At 35.4% G+C, this 24,873-nt stretch overlaps 1 protein-coding gene across 11 annotated transcripts in view; it reads left to right on the top strand.

The window, feature by feature from the left end:
- Positions 1–24,873, top strand: part of ELF2 (E74 like ETS transcription factor 2) — a 78,761-nt gene that overhangs the window by 26,798 nt on the left and 27,090 nt on the right. For 6 of the 11 annotated variants that reach the window (XM_016154054.2, XM_016154053.2, XM_036234275.1 and 3 more), the window contains one exon: positions 7,301–7,466. The exons of 2 other annotated variants lie outside the window; for them this stretch is intronic. In XM_016154054.2, the coding sequence (XP_016009540.1) occupies positions 7,301–7,466 (166 nt within the window). Of the gene's footprint in view, positions 1–7,300; positions 7,467–14,206; positions 14,310–24,873 lie in introns of all 11 variants that reach the window. 3 more of the 11 variants (XR_004955011.1, XR_004955010.1, XM_016154060.2) reach the window with 1 other exon arrangement.

Below are 24,873 nucleotides of genomic sequence, written 5' to 3'. Positions count from 1 at the left end.
AGGGACTATGGTTAAGAACAAAGAGAGATTATATGCCTGATTTAAAGACTAGAGCTCCTGTAATTGAGACAGTATATTATCGATATACCAACAGAGATGGAGATCATTGGAACGTAATGTAGACCCACATAAGGATGATTGATTTTTAGTAAGGGTGCTAAATGTAATTCTGTGGAGAAAGTTTTTTTTTTTTTTTAATATGGTGAAACAACTGGATACCGTGTGCAAATGAATGAACTACATTTATTTCTCACATCATATACAGCGAATAACATAATTGATGGTAGGATTAAATGTTTATAAAAAACTTCTGGAAGGTAACACAAGAGAATTTTCTCTCAACCTTGAAAAAGGCAATGATTTCTTAGATTGAACACAAAAAAACATGAACTTTAAAAGAAAAAATGAATTTGACTTCATTTAAATTAAAAGCTTTTATCCTTTAAAAAAAACTCTGTTAAAAAAATGAAAAGGTAAACCAAAGATTGGGAAAAAATGTTTACAATGCATATACTAAAAACTTAATTCAGAACATATAAAATAATAAATTGGAGATAACTCATTAAAATGGGAAAAAGGTTGAACAGATAATTATTTGAATGGCCAAGAAACATATATAAAAATGCCTGTTATCATTAGCCATCAGGGAAATGCAAATTAAAACCAGAAGGAGATACTGCATACTTAAATGGAATGGTAAAAAATACAGAGTAATACTATGTGTTGGAGAGGATTTAAAGCATCTGCCAGTCTTATACGATTCTAGTGGGAATTAAAATAACTACTTTGGAAAATAATTTGACAGTTTTTAAAAAATTAAATGTATGCTTACCATATGATCTGGTTTTTTAACTCATAGTGAATATGGAATTGAATGGAAGGGAAGGGAGGGGAAGAGCAGGGCGTTAACAGCAGGGCAGCCATATGAACATGGGTGACTAGGTAAATGGCATGCATAGCGATGCAATGGAATTCTCAGCAATAAAGAGAATTTTAACTACTGATACGTGAAACAACGTGTATAAATAGCCCCAGGCTTTTTTAAAGAACTCAGACCCAGAGGAGCACAAACTGTCGATTCTATGTTTATACAATTTAGAAAGGGCAATTTATAGGGATAGAAATCAGATTGGTGGTTACCTAGGCTCCTGTGGGTGGGCGCGTGGGTGGGGGAGTAGGTGGTGGTCGTGAAGGTTTGACTGGTACAGGGGGTAAAGGGAACCTTCTAGTGTCATGGAGAGGTTCGTTTCTCGTTTGTGATGGTAGTTGCAGGGATGTTCACATTTGTGGAAATACCTAGGTAAAGCTGATTAAAAGTAATTTTATTTGTTGAGAGATTCTTCCACAAGTTTTATATTATACAAATGGTATTTAGTTTTAAAGTTTTCACCTAATCCCTCTAGACTTTAAGGGTTTGTTTTTGTTACTGCTGTTTTATTTGTTATTTTTAAATGAAAAAAAATAAAAGTATTTTGATTTTTCTTCTTAGTTACGCAGGATCATTGTAAAAAAAAAAAAAAGTAAACTCAGGCATACCGAGAAAATGAAAATTCCTCTTTTATCTATCACATCTCTCTAAAGAGATTAGTAATAGTTTGAGATATATTTTTCCAGACTTTTTAATGCATTTGTGAAACAAATATATAAATTAAATTGTACAGTAGTACTATGTTGTTACCCATTTTTCCTCCCACTTATTTGTGACATTGGTTAACAAAATCTAGTAAGCTTCACGTGTACAATTTAACAGTAAGGTGTATACACACACACACACACACACACATTGCATTGTGTAGAATGGAAGTTTTTGAGATCTTAATGCTTATAATAGACTTGCCAGATAAAATATAGGCTGTTCTGTTAGAGTCGAATTTCAGATAAAACAACAAATAACTTTAAGTATGTTTTGAGTATTGCATGGGATTTCTTATATATATTATTTGTTGTTTATCTGAAATTCAAATTTAACTGGGTATTTTGTTTTTATTTGCTAAGTCCAACAGCCTTAATTTATAGAGAACTAGGTAGGTTGTGCCAAGATCTTCTGAATCTGGATTTCATGCATTTAATTATTGCATAATTTGGTGACTTGAGCAAGATTATAGTGATCATAAGTAAAATAACTTAGTGGATATATAAGTTTTTACTATATTCTTATAAAACAAAGAAACCTAATTCTATCCTTTTCCATCTTTCTTCCCTAGTAAAAATAGCTCATCCCTCTACACAGTAGGAAGCAATAACGATCTGCACACATGTACGCAGTAGCCTGTGGTCCCTGTCATTTGGCAGAGGAAAAACTCATGAAGTTACTTGGCATTGTAGATTACAATATACTGAATCTATAAATACCATACCTGTAATATTACAATTTATTAAGCTTTATTATTCTTCGAACCAAGTTACAAATACTTAAATGCCTCTTCAGTTTATGTGAAGTACATATGGTTGAGGAGGATAAAAATTGACTAAGATAACAGGCTCTTCTCTCACACATCTTACTGTCTCGTCGAGGAGTTGGATGTGTAAACAGATAATTATAATACAGGATAATGGACAGTGGTAATATTTGGCAAACAACTTGTTCTACAAGTACTTGCATGGAAAAACTGATTCAGATTGGGACATTATAGCAGACTCCTTGGAACTGGGCCTTGAGTGGATGAAAAGCATTTGGGCAGTTGTGGAAGGTAATTCAGGCTACAAAGTAACGTGAACAAGTCATGGAAACCTTTACCGTTGGAAATTGGGGGCAAAGCAAGTAATCAAATAGCTATGCGAAGTAATGTAAGGATTGAGGCTGTAAAGGTGGTGTTTTTGTTCCTCGGGGCCGCTGTAACAAAGTACCATAAACACCTGGGTGGCTTAAGTAGCAGGTATTCTCTCACAGTTCTGGAGGCCAAAAGTTTGAAATCCAGGTGTTGGCAGCATTGGTTCCTTCTGGTGGCTGTGAGGGAGACTCTCTTCCACGTCTGTCTCTTGGTAGCTTCTGGTGTTTCTTGGCTTAGAGACGGCCGTTTTCCCTGTGTCTTTATATCGTCTTCTCTCTCTCTCTCTCTCTCTCTCTCTCTCGTTTTGCTCTTTTTATGGTCGTATTGGATTAAGGCTCATCCTAATGATCTCTTCTAAACTAGATCATCTGCAAAGACCCAGCTGGTACTGGGGGTTATAGTACTTGAGCATCTTTTGGGGGACAGAGTTCAACTTTTAACAGGTGGGCTGAGGGTTCTGTTTCAAAGAGTGTTAAAAAAAAAAAACATTGCGTATTATGTTAAACTTTCCTTTTAGACTAATCCAGAGTCATGAAAGCTTTTTTTATGAAGAAATAATAAATCTGATTGTAATGCGAAAAGATGCAAGTTGTAGGTTTGAATATTATTACTATTGTTATAGTGTAATAACTGTCAGTAATTGAGTCCTTACTCTCCTAGACACTGCTGAGTACTTTGTGCATATTTAATTTTTGAAGAACTTTGTGAGGTATGACTATTATTATCTCTTAAGTATGAAGAAACTGAGGGTTAGAGAAGCACAGAGGATAGCGGAACAGAAAGAGATATTGATAATTTTCTTCCATTTAGACACATTAAGCTTGAAATATTGTAAAGATGTTAAGTTGGTAGTTTAAAATCCGCGTTCGGAATTTGGGAGATGGGTCACAGTGGAAGACAACGATTTAGTAATCATCAGCATAGAGGTGCTGTTCGAAACCATAAAAATGGGCGGGCTTGCCCGGGATGGTAGTAGAGAGTAGAAAGAAAGGGGAAACAGAACCTTAGTAAGTTGGCTACGTTTGAGTCACTGGAGATGGAACGAGAGTCAGAGGAGATGCTTAAAAGTAGAGAGGTAGAAAGAGAACAAAAACGATGGGAGAAATAATTTTTAAAATGAGGCAATGGTCATTGTATAGTCTGCAGAATGGCAAACGAGATTGAAAACGGAAATAGAATTTGGTTCTTACTCCCATACTGAAAGGATAACCTCAGGGAGGTGGCAGTGTCCAGGTTACATGGTATATGTAATAACAAGTCAAGGAGTTGGACTGTCTTTTTGAGAAGTGTATACTTGTATAAGGAGCAAAGATCCGGAGTTCAGCTAAAAGAAAGAAGAGGTGATTTTTTTTTTTAATAAAAAAAATTTTGCTTTTTTGTGGTTAAAGGGAAAGAACCATTGAAATATCAAAACAAAACAAAACCCAACTAGGATGTAAGAGAGAAGAGTGGGTCCAGAATCCTTATTGGTGGGGAAGAGAGTCTAGATAGAGGAATTGGCCTTTTACGTAATTATAGTCCTCAAATATTTCACAGTTGAGAAAATTTGATTTATTTCTTACTGGTAGGGTGGGGATGGTGGTGTACAATATAAAATAATCTCAGATTTAAGTCACTATTAAATGTGCTAATAGATTTCTGAGGAATGAAAGAAGTTCTAAGTCCCTTGGATTATATATGAATAAAATATTCACTGCTTGGGTCAGTACTAGTTCAGATGCTACTTACAATGTAGCTTTCTGAGTTTCTCGTGAGTGGAGACCTTATCAGTCTCTACCTGTCCCATGCTTCTCATTAACAGCATTTTTATACCTGGGTGGTACTGCCTATAGGCTGAGCAAGAGGCATGGAAATTCAGCTGTTACATACACTTTGTGGGAAAGAATTATTTAACAGCAAAAAGTTGGACTCACATTTTTGCCTTATATAGAGTAGGGGATTCAGTGTTAATATTCGGCATGCACTTTCTTTTTAAAAAATTTATCTTTGTTTTGTACTTTATTTAAAAATTTTTTGTGTGAGATGTTTGATGCAAAATGAAGAATGAATAAAATATCTTTCAGTTTACAAATAACAACAAGAATACTATTACCTATCACCCAGGTTAAAAAATAGAAATTACTAGTATTTTAGAATACTACGTGTGCCCCATCCATGTCCCCAGAGGTGCCATTATCCTGACTTATGTGTTCCTTTACTTTTCTTTATAGTGTTGTTTGTGTACACATTCCTAAACAACACATTGTTTACTTTGAAAAAATGAAAAGTGTACCAAGCTACCCGAGTTGGGAAAGAGCAGCATTACCATGGTTGGGTGAAGGCTTCCAGGAAAAGGGCCGACTAGTTTGGCATCAGGTTCACCAAGTTTCAAGAGCTTTGACTCGGGTGGTCAGTGAGCGGTGCTGTGAGTGAGTTCTTGGAAACTTAGGGCCTTCCCAGTTTGGTTTCTGTCAGGGCTGCAGTGTGGACCCTGTACGGCGTGTTCGTTCTCAGAGAAACGGTCACATGGAAAGAGTGCTATTCTTTTTTTTTTTTTTTTTGGTTTCTACACTCGTCTTGGTCATCTTCCAGTACTTAGAGGAGCAGATCGAAGTAGAACACACCTAGGAAGTGAAATAATATTCTCAGCTGATCCAGGTAGCAAGGCAAGATGGGGCGAGTAGGGACAACAAGGCAAACCAGATATGAATAAAAATCAGGAATAGGCTCGTGTGGGCAGTCTCCCCTTAGGAACAGTGGCAGTGGCAGTCTGTGTGCTGGCAGGTTACGGTGCTGTCGCGGGAGTCACCCTGCTGCGGTCTGGACGCCCTGTGGTCCATCGCACACCTGGCACCCTGCAGTCTCTCTTCACAGGCCTCGTAAAGATCACCGTGGTCTCTCCCATGCAGATCTTCTATTTTCTCTATCCTAAGTTGTCTTTTTTATTTTTTACAATTTGCTTTTTTGATGGAATGCATTCTCTAGTTGCTTCTTGAGAAAGGATGCATAAAAGGTAAATGTTTTGAGAGCTTTCATGTCTGAGAAAACCTTTATTCATTCATCAGATGGTTTGACTGGGTGAAGAATTCTAGGTCGGAAGTAATTTTCCTTTGTAATTTTGACGAAATGGCTCCATTGTCATCTTTCCAGTATGATGGTTGAGAAGACTAAACTGAGTCTCGATTCTTTTTGTATGTGACCTGTATTTTCTTTCTAGAAGCTTGTAGAATCTTCTTTTTTGCTCTAGTAATGTAATATTTCATCCTGGTATGCCTCTGTGGCAGTCTCTCTTACTTCGTTATGCTAAACACTTGATAGGTCCTTTCAAATGGGCCGCTTATGTCCTTCGCCCTAGAAGAATTTCTGCAATACTTTGATTTCTTTCCAACCTTCCCCCCCCCCCTTTTTCCTTCTTCTAGAACTGTTATTCAGATATTAGACTTCCTAGATTGACCCTCTAATATTATTCTCTTGTCTTTCCTTTTTCTATTGCTTTATCTGTTTTCTCTGGTTCCTGGAAGACTGCCTCAATTTTATCTTCTAAGCCTCTGTTTTTATTTTGGCTACCATGTTTTTAATTTTTAAGAAGTCTTTATTTTTTAATGTTTGTTTTTTTTTTCTATTAAATTGTAGTCCATTCTTGTTTTATGGTTATAATAACTTCTCTTATCTCTGTGAGGAATATGAGTGTGTGTGTGTGTGTGTGTGTGTATTCTGTGTTCGAGGCTTTTCCCTGGATACATGGTAATACTTGGCTGGCTGCTCATGATTAGAAGGGCAGGACTAAAAAGCTGATTGGAAACCGTTTTGGGTGCAATACTGATACTAGTAAATGTGCCTAATGTATCTCAAAGATGCTCTTGTTTCTCCCTCTCCAGCAAGTAACTTCACTCTCCAATCTTCTGCTGAGGCAGGGTGGTCTGTTGGCCTCGCCTCATGGAGGAGAGAGCAGGTCTAGGAATCAGAGTGATTTTCAAATGGCTTTAATGGAAACTTCCTCGTTTTAACCTCCTCCTCTTTCTCTACCACCTGCTGCTCCTCCATTTCCAGAAATAATTGGCACTGCCTTGTGTAGATTCTCCAGTATAACTGTTTGTTTCTTAGCTTTGTGTGTGTGTGTGTGTGTGTGTGTGTGTCAGGTTATTTGGCTTTCCTGGGTCTGCTAAACCACCTAATAATATTCATCCATCCACTCTCAGTCTTCCAGGATTTTGTCGCTCTTATCTCTTCTCCGTATTGGTTTATGTTTTAAAGTCTTTTATTGTGTTTCAGTGGGCTTTCAGAGGAGAATGAAATTATGTGCATGTGTTTAATTTGCCATCTTAATCCTAAAGCCCTGATTATTGAAAATGGTACATTTATGTCTCACCTCTTGAGACTCGAAAAGATTATTAAAGTTAGCCTTTTTCATCTCTTTGATTCTTATGTCATATTTGTAATACATGAAACTTATTGTGTGGGCTCCTTGAGACTGTGAACTCAAGGATTTATAAGTGAATCCAGAATTTGTGAATAAAAAGGTTGATTGTTTTTTAAATTTGCTCTTGTAGGAAAGTGAAAAGGTTTCTGAATATCCAGCAGTGATTGTGGAGCCAGTTCCCAGTGCCAGATTAGAGCAGGGCTATGCAGCCCAGGTTCTGGTTTATGATGATGAGACTTATATGATGCAAGATGTGGCAGAAGAACAAGAAGTTGAGACCGAGAATGTGGAAACAGGTAGACATCTCATAAACTTTATCGTTTATACCTTTCTCATTTTGAAAGTGTCAGCATTACTGTTGCCAGATGAATAACATACCAAAGAACCTCTTTGCAATGCTGTTTAGTATGGATTAGAAATTAATGACACACTTCTTTTTAAAGGGAATTTATAGAGATATAAGGAGTTCTGCATTATAATTTTTTGGGGTGTGCCAATCTCATATCACGGACCCTAGGGACAAAATTACAAGCCTACAATAATAAAATTATTTTTATCATTTTTTTTTCTGGGAGTATGAATATGACCAGTTGTTTACTTATAGGAGTCAGTAGGCTAGTCTATGAGGGTAACTTTTTTAAATTAAAAAATAAATTTAGTATTCTCATTTTATAACACATTAAGAGTTTTTTTGAATCAGAATGGGTGGAGCAGTCTGATTCCTTTTTTCTTAGGTCAGAAGCATCCTCACAGTCGTCTATTGGATTCCTCTTCCCTTTTTGTCTTCTTAGAAATGGTGGTATTTCAGTCTGTCTGTGGTGAGATAACTATGTTTAATTGGGGGTTAGTATGTATAATTTTTGGAGAAACCTTTTAATTTTTGCCATTGACCATAAAGAAAATAGAATATTTTACCAATAGGATTGTAGTGACTATTTTATAGTAATAAATATTAAAATTTATCTCTAGCTATTATTATGCTTGCTCTACAATCCTAATAATTCTAAAGTATTTAGATAAATTTCTATAAATGTTGCTAAGTCTCATGATTAAAAATTTTGAGTGTTTGATGTCTTTCTGTTTGTTGAGGTCCAGTAGCACTCCATGGTACCACTAGCTCCTTCCAGCTAAAAGCTGTCCTTCCTCCAGCTTTATTTTTTTTGAGCTGAGGGGTTGGAATTTACCTTGCTTTTCAGAGCAATGGTGACAGCAGTTCGAGCAAACCTCATACGGTGTGGTATTCAGTTCATTTTTATTAAAAAAGGTTACTAAATACTTTAAATAACCTTCATGACTGTAGTCTGGAGTGGTACTTGATTTACAATAGATAACGGAAGTGGCAGGAAGATACATGTGTTTTTCTGAGAGTTTGAAGAGTTTTTCAGTAAGATGCTGGAAGTCTTGTGGCAGAGATGAATTTTCTTCTTGAGGAAAAGAATAGGAAGAACAGCTAAAAGTATTCTGCATGATGATATTTTGAAGTAGCTGTTATAACTGATGTTATTATAGAAGCATACCTAAACAGAAAACTAAGAGCACTAGAGAAAAGTATGACAGCTAAAGTTGAATGAAAAAAAAAAAAATAGAACCTATAAAAAATGAAAACTACAGTGCCAGGTTTGCTTCGGTAGAAAATTATGGTATTTATCACACGACAATACCAGAGCATATCGGCCAAATTTTATTGCTTGTACAATTGGTGGTCAGTGCTTCATTAATTTAAATTATTCAAATGAAAACAATCCCATATAGGAAGCAATATAATCCATTTAAGGGATTTAATTTTCTTCTTGAACTCTGAGGGTGATGTTATCATTTCCAGGGCAGAGATATGAGTGATTGCGATACGAAAGAGAATATACAAAGTCTGAGTAAAAGAACAGTTACTTATGTGATATTTTAAAAGTGGTTTTGAATACTTGATAATATTTTTTAGATTTATTTTTCTTCAACACTAAAAGGAAATGTTAGCAAATAACTCACATTATTCTAAAATAGTCTAAATGCACCCGAAAAGGTCATTTTACATTTTTAATTCCATGCTGACTCATGGATTTTTAATGAAATCTATGCTTGATTTATTATTTCTAAAAATAAAGAATGATACAGTATTCTGGTATCTCTTTATAGAACAACACTGTAAAACTTAGGATTCAGATAAAACTCTTCTAAAGGCAATGCCAAATTGATACAGAAAATTGCTGGCTTATAAATCTATAATCACAACAGTTTAAAACACTGATTTGTTCATCATAAGGCATGCAGACCATGGAGTGTACAATATACTAAGTTACATTAGAATACTATAGCTCATGCATTTTTAATGTAACTTTATAGAGATTATTAATATACAAATTAGTTTAGACTAGCTAATCTGAGCTTAATTTTGTTTTTATTTAAAGAATCAAATGTACTTTTAAACAAGTTAAAACCTGAATAAATTTTCATTCTTCTGACATCTAGAACATACACAAATGAATAAAGTTTGTTATGACTCATCCTAATGTATGTTTCCCTTTAGGTAGTAGGCTAGGATCAGGCCCGTTTTTTGTGGAGATGTAAAGTGTTAACTTAAATTCCAGATGCGTAAATTTTGGAGAAGAAGCTGACTGGGAAGAAAAGGAAAGGAATATATATCAAATAGTTACAGCAGTTTTAATTTGGTGAATTGGTGAACATGAGATTCATATAGGATAAGATTTCCTTTTGTACATCTAGGAAACGCTTCCTGGAATGCTCCTACATTATAACTTAGATTATATTCGTCTGAAAATGTTCATAATTATTTTATCGACCTGTCATGTCAGTTGTCTATATGTTTACATTGAAGTTTTTCTTTTATCCCTATATACTTAAACCAGAAACAATGTTCATGATGTCATCCAGGCAGGAGTACTAAGATCATATAACGATATATACTTAGCCATTTTCATAATTTTGTGAATAAGATGATTTCTCATTTTGTTAGGTGTAATTATAGGCTATTTTGCTTCACCATTTTATAAACTAAAAGTCTACATTTTCCTCATGGAGCTTATATGTAATAATAATCCTCTCTTAAGTTTTATAGGAAAAACACAAACTGTTTTGAAACTTGAAAAATAGATATAGCCACATAAACCTATAAACTGATTTTTGATAATAACTGAGGATTAGCAATCGTAAAGAGCCTTTGAGAAATAGTAATGCAGTTTGGACGAAGGGTGGTGTTGACTCTCGCAGGCCGGAAATACCTTTGCCCGGTGGCTGCAGACTCCACCAGCTCTGGAGACCTGCTCTGTGGACCGATGGGGTGAGTTGGGGGTGGAGAGGAATCTCTTGCGTTCCCTACCAAGATTTGAAAATGCAGTTTTTGTGTTCATTCAAAAAATTACATATATGTAAAGACTATATAAGTTTTAATGCATTATTACAGATTACCTTTTAAAAAGTAACAAGTTTATGCCAATGGGATTAATAATAGATAAGTTTTGACAGAAATCTTTTAAGACTTGTCTGAGACAATTGAGATGTTTAGTATCTGCTTCTTCATCTTGTACTTTAACTTACTATATTTATCCTCTTAACCTTCCACTGAAATTACTGGGAATATATCAGTAAATACTTTGCATTTGTTATATGCAAAGGCATGGTTTTCAACATGTTTCTTTCCCTTAAGAGGTTAATAATTTAGTTAAATTAAGAGAATTTATATATACATACACACAATAATCAAAACATAAAGCCGTATAGAATAAATTGAGTGCTTTTATAAAGTCAAAGAAATTTTCAGAAGAGGAAAGTTCAGTTTACAGGATTGGAGAATGTTTTAGAGAAAGTACAGAAGGACAAATGGTAGGAATTGGCTGGGCAGATGGGAAGTGGGCAAAAGACACTTCAGACTGAGAGAAATGTCATCAATAAATTGGTGGAATTTATTTGAATTGAAAATTCAATTGAAATTCATGGTTTGGTTAGAAGATATTGAGTAAATAAGATGTTGACAGGAGGTTTTACAAAGAGTTGTGACTAGATCGTGATTGAACCCAAGGGTTAGTAATTAGGCATAGAAGATGCAGAAAGATTTGGAAGATTTTGAGTGGAAAGTACTATGTGTTCAGTATCTTGGTATATAGAGGATAAATTATAGGGGAAAAGATAAGCAGGACGACTAGCTATTATGAGTCAAGAGATGACTGGAGAAATATTAAGACAAGGTAGAAGCAATAGGAACAGAAGGGGCATAAGCAGGCGATACTGCTGTGGCACGTCTCACAAGACGCGATGGATTGGGGGGAGAGGCATAATCAGGTAAGATACTGCTCAGTTTTTTGACACTGAGTGATGGCGATAGTAACATCTAGGGATGTGAGGAACGCAAGACTGACTGACTTACAGGAAAAAGTTTGGTAATACTGATTTCGAGTTGAAGTAGAGCATCTAAGGAGAAATGTGTAGGTATTTAAAGATGCACAAATGTATAGTCAGGGTCCCATCTCGAAAGAGATGGCATACTCAAATTAGGATAATTTAAAGAACATTTTAATAAATGGCTCATTACAAATATGTGGGTGACCTTAAGAAGTAGGTAGGACTGCAAAGCCAGCAGCAATAGAGCTGTTTCTGTCCTATGACCCTTGGGCCAAATGGAGAAAAGGGTTATCAGAGCCCAGGAGAAGAGAGCCCTGGATAGAGGGTCACTTTGGGAGGATCTGGGCCTTTTGGTCAAATGGCACAACTGGCTTGAGGGTGATGCCGCAGAGAGGGAGCCAGTGCAGTAGTCCAGTTCTGTACCCCTTTCCTTTACTCCCCTGCCAAGGCGCTCCACTGACTGATCCCAGCCCGAGACCATGAGAGCCCTGTTGATGAAGTCAGCCTTTTGGGACAGACAGCAGAGTGAAGCAGAGTAGGAAACGGATCTGGAGATTCAGATGGAGGATATCTAGTACAACTGAAGCTTAGTAAAAAGAAAGGTCTAGGAGAGACTGGTCTGGGAATCGTACTCATTGAGACCATGGCAGTAAATGTAATCTCCATGGGAATGGGGAAGGTATTTGCGAGATTTCCCCAACGGGGAAGATATTTAAATTCTATATTTATCTCTCCGTGATCAAGAACAAAGGATACAGAATTAAGGGATTAATTTTGGGGAATGTTTACATTTTGAGGAACATGAAGAAGCCAAAGAGTAGTCAAATATGGAAGAAAATTCTGGGTGACTATTCCCGAGCTTAATTTTTTTCTTTTTAGCCATTTAAGTAGCTCTGTTTAGTAGAAAAGGGAAGACTATTGAGTGAGTTAGTCTTGGTTTCAGATTTTTACTTTATTACTTACTTGGCAGTATTTAACCCTTTCAGAGCCTGTTTCACTGTCATAAAATAGCAATTCAGGGTTGTGAGGATTACATAAAATAAATCGATAAAGTATAGTGCTTACGATGTAGTGAGTGCTCCATAAGTGCTCTCTTAACTGCATCAGCACCTTTCCTTGTACCTTCAAATATGGAGGTCCTTTATACATGAAAACAAAATATTTGTTTACTTCTCTATAATATTTTTCTCTTTCACTTCCACTTGTTAAAAAAAAAAACATGCCTTATACCTTCAGTCAGTGCTTTTTCCTCGTCGTTCCTTCTTTCACTTACTGTGCTTTGGCAACTACATTTATCATTCTCCTGAAGTTCTTTATCAGATTTCAAAGGCCACTCCTCTGCCGAATTCAGTGACCCACAGAATCATCCAGAAGTAGCTCCTTCCTACTCTGACCTCCTTATATACTGAAACACTGTGTTATTGTGGTTTTTCCTATTGCTTCTGGCATGGGCTGTGCTATTTGTTTATGCTTCTGAGCTTTTGCTCAAGTAGTTTTCTATCAAGAATGAGTTCCGGTATTGTCCATTCTTTAAGGCCCAACTACGTGAAACTCCACAATGATTGTGGTCTACATGAAACACTCCCTTTCCTTCTGTTAGACTATCTGGATTTAAGCACTTGATTATTCACTTTCTTATACTGTTCTTGTTGTGTATGCTGCTTTTGTTTTCAAAGTGAGTGTATAAGTCCCTTGAAGACAGAGACCGCATTTTTTACTTTTGTCAAATATGGTATATAATAGTGTTAGGAAATACAGACTGAAACAAATTGAGTTTTGACATAGTATTACAGTATAAGCAAGAGCCATCTATGTAAAATCTTAAATGTATTTTCTTTTTCGTTTATATGCTAAATATTGAATATCTTAGGGTTATTTAAAATATAAAAAGGTAGTCATCCAAAAACATAAATATGGTCATCTAAAATTATATCAAAGCCATAATATTGTCATACCTAGATTAACATCATGTTAAAATCTCATTAGGTTTTCATCATTCTTGCTTATACCTAAATTTATTTTTTTCCCCTACAATGAAAGCAGTACTCGCTCACTGGAAAAATTGGGACGTATTCCAAAAAATAAAGAGTGAAAATCACCCATAATCTTAACCAGCAAGAGGACAGTAACCACAGCTTCTTTATACTTCCTGCTGGCCTTTTTAAAATGTTCGTTTAAACATAATTAACATTGTGTTGTATAATACAAGTAGACTTACTAATCTTTACTAATAAATATTGGCTGAAAGGGGTCTGGTAGCTTCCTGCTTCTCTCTTCTAATCATTGGGAGCAGGGCTTTGGTTTTTAACCAGGTGTTAAAACGTAAAAAGTTGGACTTAGGAAATAATTATCAAGAAAACGTAGAAAAATTTTTTCATGATCAACAAAATTATATTTAGAGATTAGCTGAAAAGATAGATGAATAATAAAAATTTTTATATAATTTAACAAGAAAGCACTGCTTTTTTTAAAAAAAATGAAAGTTTAGGTTTTTAAAAATGCAGTTAAAAAACAAAACCTGATTTCTCTCTTAAAAAATAAGATAAGGAGCCAGATTTCTTTCTTGAAGAATCTGAAGACTAAGTTGGCTTCATGATGAGCTGTAACTTTTGTATTTGTTATATCATCAGAAATCCTCCCTGTGGCACAAAGGGACTCTTTTAATTAGAAAATATTGTTGCCACAGGGAGGTAGAAGATCGGCCTGAAAAACTGGGGATCTGAAAAGGAGCCCCTATCCTAGGATTACCTGAAGGTGAAACAGATTGAGCCAGAAGGAAGACAATGCTGGTAGGTTGGTTTTTAATTTATTAAGAATGTTTACAATTTTACATTTAATTACAATTTCAACTACCTACACCATATTTCTGTTTAAAGAGTGACAGTGGCTCCTCCTTAAGGAGGGAGAATAATACACTAGTATTTTCTCTCCTAAGCAGTTTGCTATCTGAGTTATCCCCTGCCATGTTCCTAATATTTGTTTCTTTTTATAGATAAAGCTCTAGGGCTATTTCATGCCTTCACTTCCTTGGAAGCTACTACTGACTGAACATCTTCAAGCCTCTTTTTCTTTTCTTTTCTGGTATTTCTGCTTCTAATGTAGACTTTTTCTCAAATCTTTTTAAAAGAAGCATTTTCTTCCAGTTATCTATTTTCTTCAGTTAAGCCCGGTCACTAGTTTTCTAAAAACAAAAAATGTTAATCTTAAGTTCATTTAGTTTTGATTCTAGAATTGTTTGAATTATAATTGTGTTGTGATTTAGATCACTTAGAAAGAATTATTAGAGAATAGTTTTGATGTTTTAGTAACTGTATTTCATTTAGCCTAAGATGCCATAAATTATAAGAAACACTATTTTTAGACCACTAAAAGAAAAAAAATGCTGCCAATTATAAACTTTAGGAGACCATCAATTGTAAGATATACCCTGATTTCAGAGATATCAGAATGTACATTTTAGTTGAAAAGGAATGTACACCTTAGAATTACTGAAATAATGGTATCGTGCAGTTAATGAATCTTCCTTGAAAATCCTATTTAGTGGGAATTGGACATTAAAATATCAGGTTTATGAAAAATAGGGGTATTTTGCAGTTGTGGAAGTCCCTATATGTGCTGATTAAGATCTCAGTTCTTTTTTAAATTAAATTTATTGGGGTAACATTGGTTAATAAATTACATAAGTTTCAGGTGTTCAATTTTATAATACATCATCCATATATCCTCTTGTGTGCTCACCACCCAAAGTCTAGTCTCCTTCTGTCACCATATATTTGACCCTCTTTAATCTCTTCATCCTCTCCCATGTCCCAACATCTCTAAATTATTTAAGTAAAAAATCACTGAACTGTATTGTTTAAAAGTATACAAAATAACCAAAAAGCATTAAATTATGGAGAGAATAGAAGATGGAAAGGCAATTTAATATAACACATTTACTTACACCAATAGTTTTATCATAATTGAATATCACTTTTTAATTGGATTTTGTGATCTAAGAATAAAAATCAAGCTTCTGCTTTCTAAGCTGTAATTTTAAAACAGAATTTTTTAAAGGCTCATTTAAATAGCCACTGACTTTTCATGCACTTGAATATGTTTTACAGATTATTAACTATGTGAAGAAGAAAGTAGTGACCAAAAGCAAAGAACTACCCTGTCAATTAATAAAGCAGAAGTGAAAAGGAATGATTTTAAATGCTATTTGTATACTTTTCAGGAAAAATCTATTTTGTATAAAAGAACAGATAAGTATATGTAGAAAGTAGACCGTTAAAGGATGTTTGGTTTTGGAAACTGGTAGCATTCATTCCTTTGCATTCAGAGTTTTATTTTTTAAACAGCAGGTGCCTTTCAATTTTACTATATAACAATGTGTCTAATAAAATTTTATTAATTCAGACTGAGGAGAGGGAGAAATATGAATTATGGAGTTTTAACAGAGTAGCACACAAGGTTACAGATTTTGGCGACTAGGCATAGGTCAGGGTGGTTAGATGTACAAATATGCGTGCTAAAGCTGTCTCTAGGCACATCCACACATTCACTGTCCGCTGCCTGCTCTTACTTGAGGACCTGCACGCAGCATGTCAGGCTCAGAGCGGAGTGAATACCTTGTGGTGAGCGAGACCCTGTCCTGTCTTTGCCTTCGCCAGGCTTTGAGCTTTGTGGAAAGATGAACAGTTAAACATGTTATTATCATAAACTGTGATGAATGTTACGATAGGATTAATGAAAGGCTTAGAAGAGTGTACAGCAGGGAAATGCCTCCCTGAGGAAGTGACATTTAAACAGATTTGAAGGGTTTGAAGTAATTAGCCAAGCTGAGAATAGCATGGTTGAAAGTCTGGAGGAAGGAGAAAGAACATGGCCTATTTGAGGTGCAGAAAGGAATTAAGTATGGCTATAATTTGGATTATGAGAAGGGAAGGGGATCAAAGTGACGCGGAAGAGGTGAAAAAGACCTTACTGCTGAGGACTTCGTCAGCTTCCTATCTGTTTGGCCTTCTCTACAGGGCAGTGGGAAGCCTTTCAAGAGTTTTAAACAAAGTATACAAATCTGTTTTTTAACACAAATTTGGTTTCCAAAATGCTACTGTAAATGAAAAGTAAAATAAGACAAAGCATCACCAATTTTAAAATCTGAATTCCTTAGGTCCTCATTCACAGCTGTCTAACCGCTGATAACTATTATTCTCCTTCCACTGAATTGTCTGCCACCACAGATTTGGGCCGTAGGTGCGCTCATTGACCATACAAGCTAAAAGGTGTGGAGATGAGGAAGTTGCACAGGCGGGTGGCCGTTTTGGAATTGACAGCTGGGTGCTTTGGTGCGGCGCTCTTTCAGGAGGAGAAGGGGTCATGGTCCTTTATGTATCCTCCATGCCCTTTTGCAAACTGGAAAAAGGATCTGCAAGTTTTCTCATTTTCATCACTTAGAGGAGATCATGAAAACTTAAAATGTTTAAAAGTCAAATTTATTAAGGGTGACATTGGGCAATAAAATAATATAGGTTTCAAGTATGTAAGGCTATAATCCATCGTCCGGACGCTGCCCTGTGTTCGCCACCAATGTCAAGTCTTCTTCTGTCACCATATATTTTGCCCCCTGTCCCCTTTTCTATCTTCCCAGTCCTGTGAACACTTTTAAAACAGGCATTTACTGTTAACTTTTGTATGTTTTTTTTTTTTTAATGTTTTTTACGTCATGGCCTCTCTGGCCATATGATAAAATCTGTAGACCTTCTCCCAGAACAGTGTTTTAAAATATATAAAATGCCTAGGATTACCAAGGAACCAAACATATTGAAATATAACTTTCAGACTATTTTCAGTTGTGGTATATTAAGGCGTATACTTCTTTAATAACGCGTTAAATAATGAAATATGCTGGTAGATCTAATTTCCTGCTACAGTTTCAAAGTTGTGATGATCATAAATTTTATTTCGAGATATCTGTTGAAACCACAATATATGAACATGTTTGATTTCTATTGATCATGAAGTCATAGATACTGCCAAACCTACCGTGGTTTGTACCTTTATTTAAAATTAATTTGCTGAATTTCATGTGTGGCAATCAATAATACCATCAAAAACGTGAGGACGTATTTTTCCTATTCATAAAAATCAGGAGACAGTGCTAAGAGCTCAGCCTGTTGGAGTGGTTGGTTACAATTGGGGAACAGTAGGATTAGGGGGTGAGGTATTTTTATTTTTTACATTTCTATAATTTTTTTAAGTGAACATCTTTTTTTTCTCTTTAGAGACATTGGTCTACAGTTAGCATGTATTTGGGTTTACAACATTAAGTTTTAGCCATTCGGAAAAAACAAAGTTGGCATTATCGCATTTGTTTTTAATTCTATTACTACCACTACATGCCTTTTTAGGAGGCCCTCAGAAGTGCCAGTTATCTACTTGAGGCAAGAAGACACCAATTATTATATCTAGACTTCACCTGCAGGCCTGTGTTTTGAGAAAAGAGGCCTCCGTAAGAAAGGGAGGAACTTTTAGTTAACCTCATCCTTGGGAATGAAAGTGAAGAAGCCAATGCATTCAGTTTACCATCTCACAGAAGGAGCCAGGAACTATAGATTAGAGACCACCATGGTAAAATCGTATAACCCTGTGTTTAATTTTGTTATCTTCTGTTTTTCAATTAGGAGCAAGCACTATAACAAAATCCCCACATACTTGTTTTTTGGAGGTTGCAGGAAAAGGGGAGGCTAATGAGAGACTAGTTAATTAGTTGGTCTTAGGGGAAAAAGAATTCCAAAAGACAGGAGAGCTGAAAGGAGACGAAAGCAGGCTGAATTCTTGTGCTTACCAAAGGAAGGAAAAATGCATGAGGAGTTACTCTGGAGTCTGAGACCATTTGTGGAGTTGTCTGAGACTGCCTGGGGTATGCACAGAGCTTTTTTGTGTGTGGGCTAGAACAAGAAATTAGATATGGCTGTTACTGTAAAGGACCTGGCTCTTTATTGGGGAAAAGACATAAGAAAAAAACTTTATAACCTAAGGTTTAATGAAATCAGTGAGCATAAAGAAGAAAGCTATTAGCTATTGTGATGGAAAGTTCATATTTCAGCTGACCCTGGGAGGATAAATAAAATTTCATTGGGCATTGTTAAGGAAAAAAATTCAATGGCACTTGTTAAAGCATGGTAAGGAAGACTTTATTCAAGGGGGGACTATTGGGATAGATAAGAGGTCACTGCAATGGAATATTGCAGTGGAGGAGAGAGAAAGAGGGTTCAATTCTGAATACAGTATTGGTAAGTGAAGATTTATAACCAAGGAGCAGGGCGCGGGGGTCTGTGGATGGAAAATTACTAAGAGGAAATGTCAGGAGTAATGGGGGGTTCTGGCTAAACCAACCTAAGAAAATTCTTACTGAAGACAGGCCAGGACAATCGGACATCATCTGAGGGGTGGTGGAGGATGAGGAACCCAATTAGATGTCGTGAGTGATCAGATATGGAGGATGGAGGATTCTGATGACTAGCTAAACAGACGTAGCCAGGTTCTTGATAAAACTGGATTTTAAAAAGTATACAGATAGGCATAGGAGAAGGTTCAGGAGCCTGGCTAAAGTTTGTTAGTAAAGGACCTTTGTCAATAGCAGAGGTTTTTCTGGTTGAGAAGTCATTCATTTACACCTCCCTTACCTCCTAGTCCATTACAAATCATGTCAGTTTCGCCTCCAAAATATGTTTTGAATCTACCATTTTCTTTCCATATTCACTGCTACTAGCCTAATCCAATCTGTAGTTATTTTTGGTATGTGCTACTATGCGGGCCATAGCCTTCTAATTGGTCTTGTTTAACTCTTGACCCTTCTCCCTGAGACCCCAAGCAATCAATTGTTCACATAGTACCCTTCCCTAAAATCTTTCAGTGGGTTCTAATTGCATGCAGGATAATATTCAGGATTTTTAACGTGGCCTTCAATACACTGAATAATTTAGCTTTTCTCATCCATCAAGAAGGAATCACAATGATAATAGCAACAAACAGGACACACAGAGACTCATGGACATAGACAGTAGACTAGTGGTTACCCCAGGGGAGGGGAGAGCGGGGAGAAGGGGAGGTAGATGGAGTACGAGGGGTCAAATATGTGGTGACAGAAAGAACTCTTAACTGTGGGCAACATATATACACAGTGCAACATATATACACATACTTGTACACCTGAAACTTAGATTTCGTTAACCAATGTCACCATAGTAACAATGAAAAATAATAGCAACAAAGCCCAAAACTCTTAACATTTAAAATATTCTTCAGTATATTGCCAGGAATAGTTCTTAGAGCTTTACGTATTAACATATTTAATACTCTCAACAGCCCTAGGCTAACTTTTCGAAGGCTAGATAGCTATTTAAGTGTTGAAGCAAGGACTTAAACTCAGATAATAAGTAGGGCTCCCGAGCCTAAGCTCCTAAGTATCATACTCTGATGAACTGTCATACCCCTCTCCCCAGCATACACACTGTTCGTTATCTTTGCACCTTTCCAGTAATCCATACTTTACCTTCACAGGGCTCTCACATATGTCATTTTTTTCTGGAGCACACTGCTTTCCATTTTTCAGCTTCTAACACCTAGTCATCCTTTAGATCTCAGGTCGAATGCCACTTTCTCAGAGTGAGGCTCAGGTGATACTCTTCAATCTCAATTAGGACCGTTCGGTTATTTTTGTCATAGTCTCCCAGTCTTTTTTTTTTTTTTTTGGCCAGCACTTAAAACTTGTGATACAGTAAATCCCCATAATAAGGTAGTAAGAAACTCCAAAAAGCTCAAATTGCATAAAATATGGCATTAATTGTGAGTTTAATAAAATGGCCCAAGTCAGCCTATGTGAAGTGTGTGTGTGTGTGGACTGCATCCCAGGGTTCAAACCAAGGTATCAGATCAGTCTAAGGTCTGGCTATGGTTTGGTGCCACCTGGTGGTATCCGTGTGCCCAGGGACTGGTGTTTGCAGGTAGAGTGAAAGGTGGGAGTCCATTACCTTTTAATTTATATGAATTAATGAATTCATGAAGTTTTACACTATACCGTGTTCGTTTGTTTACTGTTTCCACACAACGCTTCATGAAGCCAGAGACTATGTCTCTGTTCACTGGTGTTGCTCAGAGTCAGACACCGAGCAGGTGTTCAATAAAGTATTTGTTGAATGAGTGAGTGAATCAGAAGACATCATGAACCAGAACAGAATGCCAGGAATTTTTGTATTTTATTTGGAGACTGACAAATAATGAAATTTAATTAGAGATTAGGCTTTGTAGAGACATATGGTCGAGAGAGAGAAGGCTAGAAAGATAGAGTGGAACCAGATTGTGGTGGCCCTTGAATAAAATAGGAACTGTGTGAATCATAATCTGGAGAGGATGAGAAGTGAAAAGAAGGATATTTTTAACAACTAGAACATACTAAAATAATAAAAGGTATAGCTTCCAAAATACTAAGTTGGTGGAGAGGGGGTGTAGATTAGGGAATAAACTAAAAAAACTAAAAAAACCTATGGAAGTACAAATCGTAAATCAAGATAGTAGAAATAAATCCAAAACATCAGAAATTAAATTAAAACCACCTATTGTGATCTTAATTTGAATCTGTACTATTTTTAACAGAACAAAATGAAATAAAAAGAGTGGAAAATATATTCATCAGAAAAATACTAACCAAAGGAAGCCGGTATAATAAAATCAAATTTAGAGTGAAAATCTTTAATTTGGACATAGATCGACCCTTCAAACTACTAAAAAGAACAATCCAGAAAATATAAGCATCATAAACTTATATGCATCTAACAACATAGCCTTGAAATACCATTTAAAGCAAAAACTTTCAGAATTACAGACAGAAGTGGACATGTCTACAAAACATCGGGACTTTAGCACATCTCTGGCAAAGTTGAAAAATCACTCAGACACACGATTAAAAATGATATCAAAGAATTGAACCACCGATTGACAACTTTCTATATATAAAAATTACAACTAACTCAAGAAGAAATAGAAAACCTAAACAGATCAATAACCATTTAAATACTTTAATTTCACATATGCATCCCCTCGTTCAAGTAAAATCCAGACCCAGGTCTATTATTAAATTAAAGGGCTACATAATCATAGAAAACACTGAAAGAGGGAAAGCTTTCCAACTCATGTGATGCTAGTATAGCCTTAACCTTAAAACTGATCCAGTATAAAAAATTATTGCTAAATTTATGTATGATTTTAGCTACAGTTAGAATATCAAATCAAGCACTGATTAAAAAGTACATCATTAAATGCATACTAGGAAGGCAAGGAAGGCTAAATACTAGGAAATCTATTAACGTTATTCACCACATGAATAGATGAAAGGAGAATACCAAGATAATCATCTCAGTAGATCCAAAACGCATTCATTAAAATTCATCATCTTCTGAAGGAAAAGATAATCTGGATTGGGACTTGATACAGGGGTAAATATTAAAAATCTATAGCAAAAAAAAACCCTATATATTAATGGGGAAACAGAATACCAGCTTTCTTCTTTACTGACTAGCATTAGTAATGAGTTTCCTAGCAAATGCAAATAAGCCAAGAAAAATAAAAGGCATAAAAATCAGAAGAGAAGAAACAAAATTGTGATATGCAATTTAATGTAAAAATTGAGAGTATATAGATTTTAAAACTGGAGGATTCATTAGGGTTGCTGTATACAAGAGCAATAATCAGAAAATAAAAAAGATCCTATACATAATAGTAAAAAAGCTTAATTAGGTATTTAGGAATAAACCTAACAATAATATGCAGGATCTTTATGAAAATAAGAATTTGAGTTCATTGACGACAAAAACTAATGAAGAGATATATAACTTAAGAAATAAAAAACCTAAACAGATCAAACCATTTGATTCCTTTAATCTTTAGCCCACAAACACACATGGAAAACTGGACATGGTAAAGCCTTTAATTCCTTCTGGATTAACCTATAAATTCAGTACAGAAGCCTACGAGGACTTGTTTTTGGTGGAATTTGACAAACTGTTGGATAAAGATTCAAAAATAGTCTAGGGAGTTCTGCAAAAGAACAAAGTGTCAAGTATTTGTCCTCCTCTTATCTATAAAGAATGATTCTAAAGCTACAGAAAAATTTTAAATGTATTATTGGCCTACAGATAGTTTAGTTAGGAAGAATAGAGCCCAGAAACAGAGTAAGCGTATAGTTATACCTGGTATATAACAGACATGGATTAATGAACTAGTGGGGAAGGATAGACTATTCAATAAATTGTTTTAGGAAAGTAAAGTTAGATCCCTATTTGATATGCTCCTGTTTGTTTTTAATTGACTTATTCCTTTATTCTTTTTATTTATACAACAGTCCCATCTCCCTCCCTCGTAACCATCCAATCTAATTTGATTAGTGTGTATTTTTTTCCATGTATTGAGTATGTATATTCTGTTGTCTATATTTAAAATTTATGTAGGTGGTATGATGTATCTCACTTTGTTTCATACTTTTTTTAGTAAGTACTGTTCTTAATATCCATGTACGTTGCTTTGCATATATCTATTCGGTTGTTTCCAACCACTGCACAGTACTCCGTGATAGACATCCACCACATTTTACATTTCTACTTGCCAAGTAATAGAGACCCATCAGTCATTTCCTCTGTCAGCTGTTACTGTGTAACAGACCATCCCAAAATTTTTTGGCTCGAAACAAGAGCCGGTTATTGTTTCTCCTGAGCCTGCGGGTTAGCTGTATGGTTGTACTGAGATGCGCTGGGCTTACTCCCTTATCTGTGGCCATCTGTGGATCAGCCGGGAGTTCGCTGGTCGAGGAGGACCTTGGCTAGACAACTAAGCTCTCCTCTCTTCTTTCTAGTCATATTTCTTTCACATTTCTTATGATGTGGACAGGAACATCATGGCAGAGCAGCGACACCGATTGGCGTCCCTCTTTTGTTCTTTATTTTGAAGGGAGTGTATCTGAAGGTTCATCTGAAGTTTAATGTTTTTTGTAGGTTTTAGTATGTAATATATACCAAGATAAGGAATTCCCATTTATTCCTTTGGCTTTGTTTTTGACTCCTTATATGGAGTCCTATCAGATGCTTTTTTTGGCATTCTTTGATAAGTCATGATTTTTCTCCTTTGATCTATTAATGTGGTCAGTTGACAGTTTCTCAGACATTGAACTCTCCTTGCATTTGAGAATACACGTTGCTCATCATTTTCCTTTGATTTGCTTTAAGTTTAAGGATGTTTCATAAGTAATATGGAGCTATAATTTTCTTGTATTGTTCTTATCTGGTTTTGGAATGAAGATTACACTAGGCTCATAAATAATCCAGGTTGCTTTCTCTTCTATTTTCTACAACAATTTCTATAAGATAAGAATTCATTTTAAAATATACTAGAATTTGCCTGAAGGAACACAGAAGAGATTTTATTTGTGGAGAGAAGGTTTTGGACTACATTTTAATTTCTTTACTATATACTATTCTATTTTATTTTTTCTATAAATTTGTACAGTTTATACAATGCATCCAGATTTCAACTTTTTTTTAGCATATAGTTGTTTATAATACTAGTTTGTTATTTTTTTATATCTATTGTATCTGTAGTTATCAGTTCCCTTTTGTTGGTATATTTGCACCTTCTTTTCTTGATAACTCCCACCTATCCATTTTATTAAGGTCTATCCATTTTATTAATTTTTTTCAAAATCATCTTTTGGTTTTGTCAGTCTTCTCTATTTTTTCAAATCATAGTTCCCTATTTCATTTTCCCTGTTCTTTATTATTTCCTTCCTTCTTGTTTCTTTGTGTTTGTTCCGTTAATTTTCCATCTTCATGAATTAAATGTGCTTTGTTAGGTTATTTTTAAACTTTTTCATTTCCTGACCTCTAAGTACCATTTTAGCTGTATCACACATAGTTGGATGTGTTGTATTTTTATTGTAATGAATTTCTAAATATGTCCTTAATTATTATTTGCTTTTTATTCCAAGGACTATTTAACAATACTGCAAGGGAAAACGTGTATTTTGAGTAAATGAAAATTTAAAATTTTGTAGGACAAAGGATACCATAGACCAACCAAATTAAGTCAGACAGCAGGCTGGCAGATAATATTTGCAACACATATCTAAATTATTATCTAGAACATGTTAACATTCTGTAGACCAATAAGACAAAAGGTGTCATAGAAAGATGACAAAAGATATGGATAGGCAATTCATAGGGGAAATGTTAATGGCCAATAAGTATATGAAAAAATGTTTATCCTCAGTACTTATTAAGTATACGCAAGTTAATACAGCAGTGAAAAATTTCTTGTCTACGT

The sequence above is a fragment of the Rousettus aegyptiacus genome, unplaced genomic scaffold (genome assembly GCF_014176215.1).
Source record: "Rousettus aegyptiacus isolate mRouAeg1 unplaced genomic scaffold, mRouAeg1.p scaffold_m13_p_16, whole genome shotgun sequence".
Lineage (NCBI taxonomy): Eukaryota > Metazoa > Chordata > Mammalia > Chiroptera > Pteropodidae > Rousettus > Rousettus aegyptiacus.
This window is presented reverse-complemented; position numbering and strand designations above follow the sequence as displayed.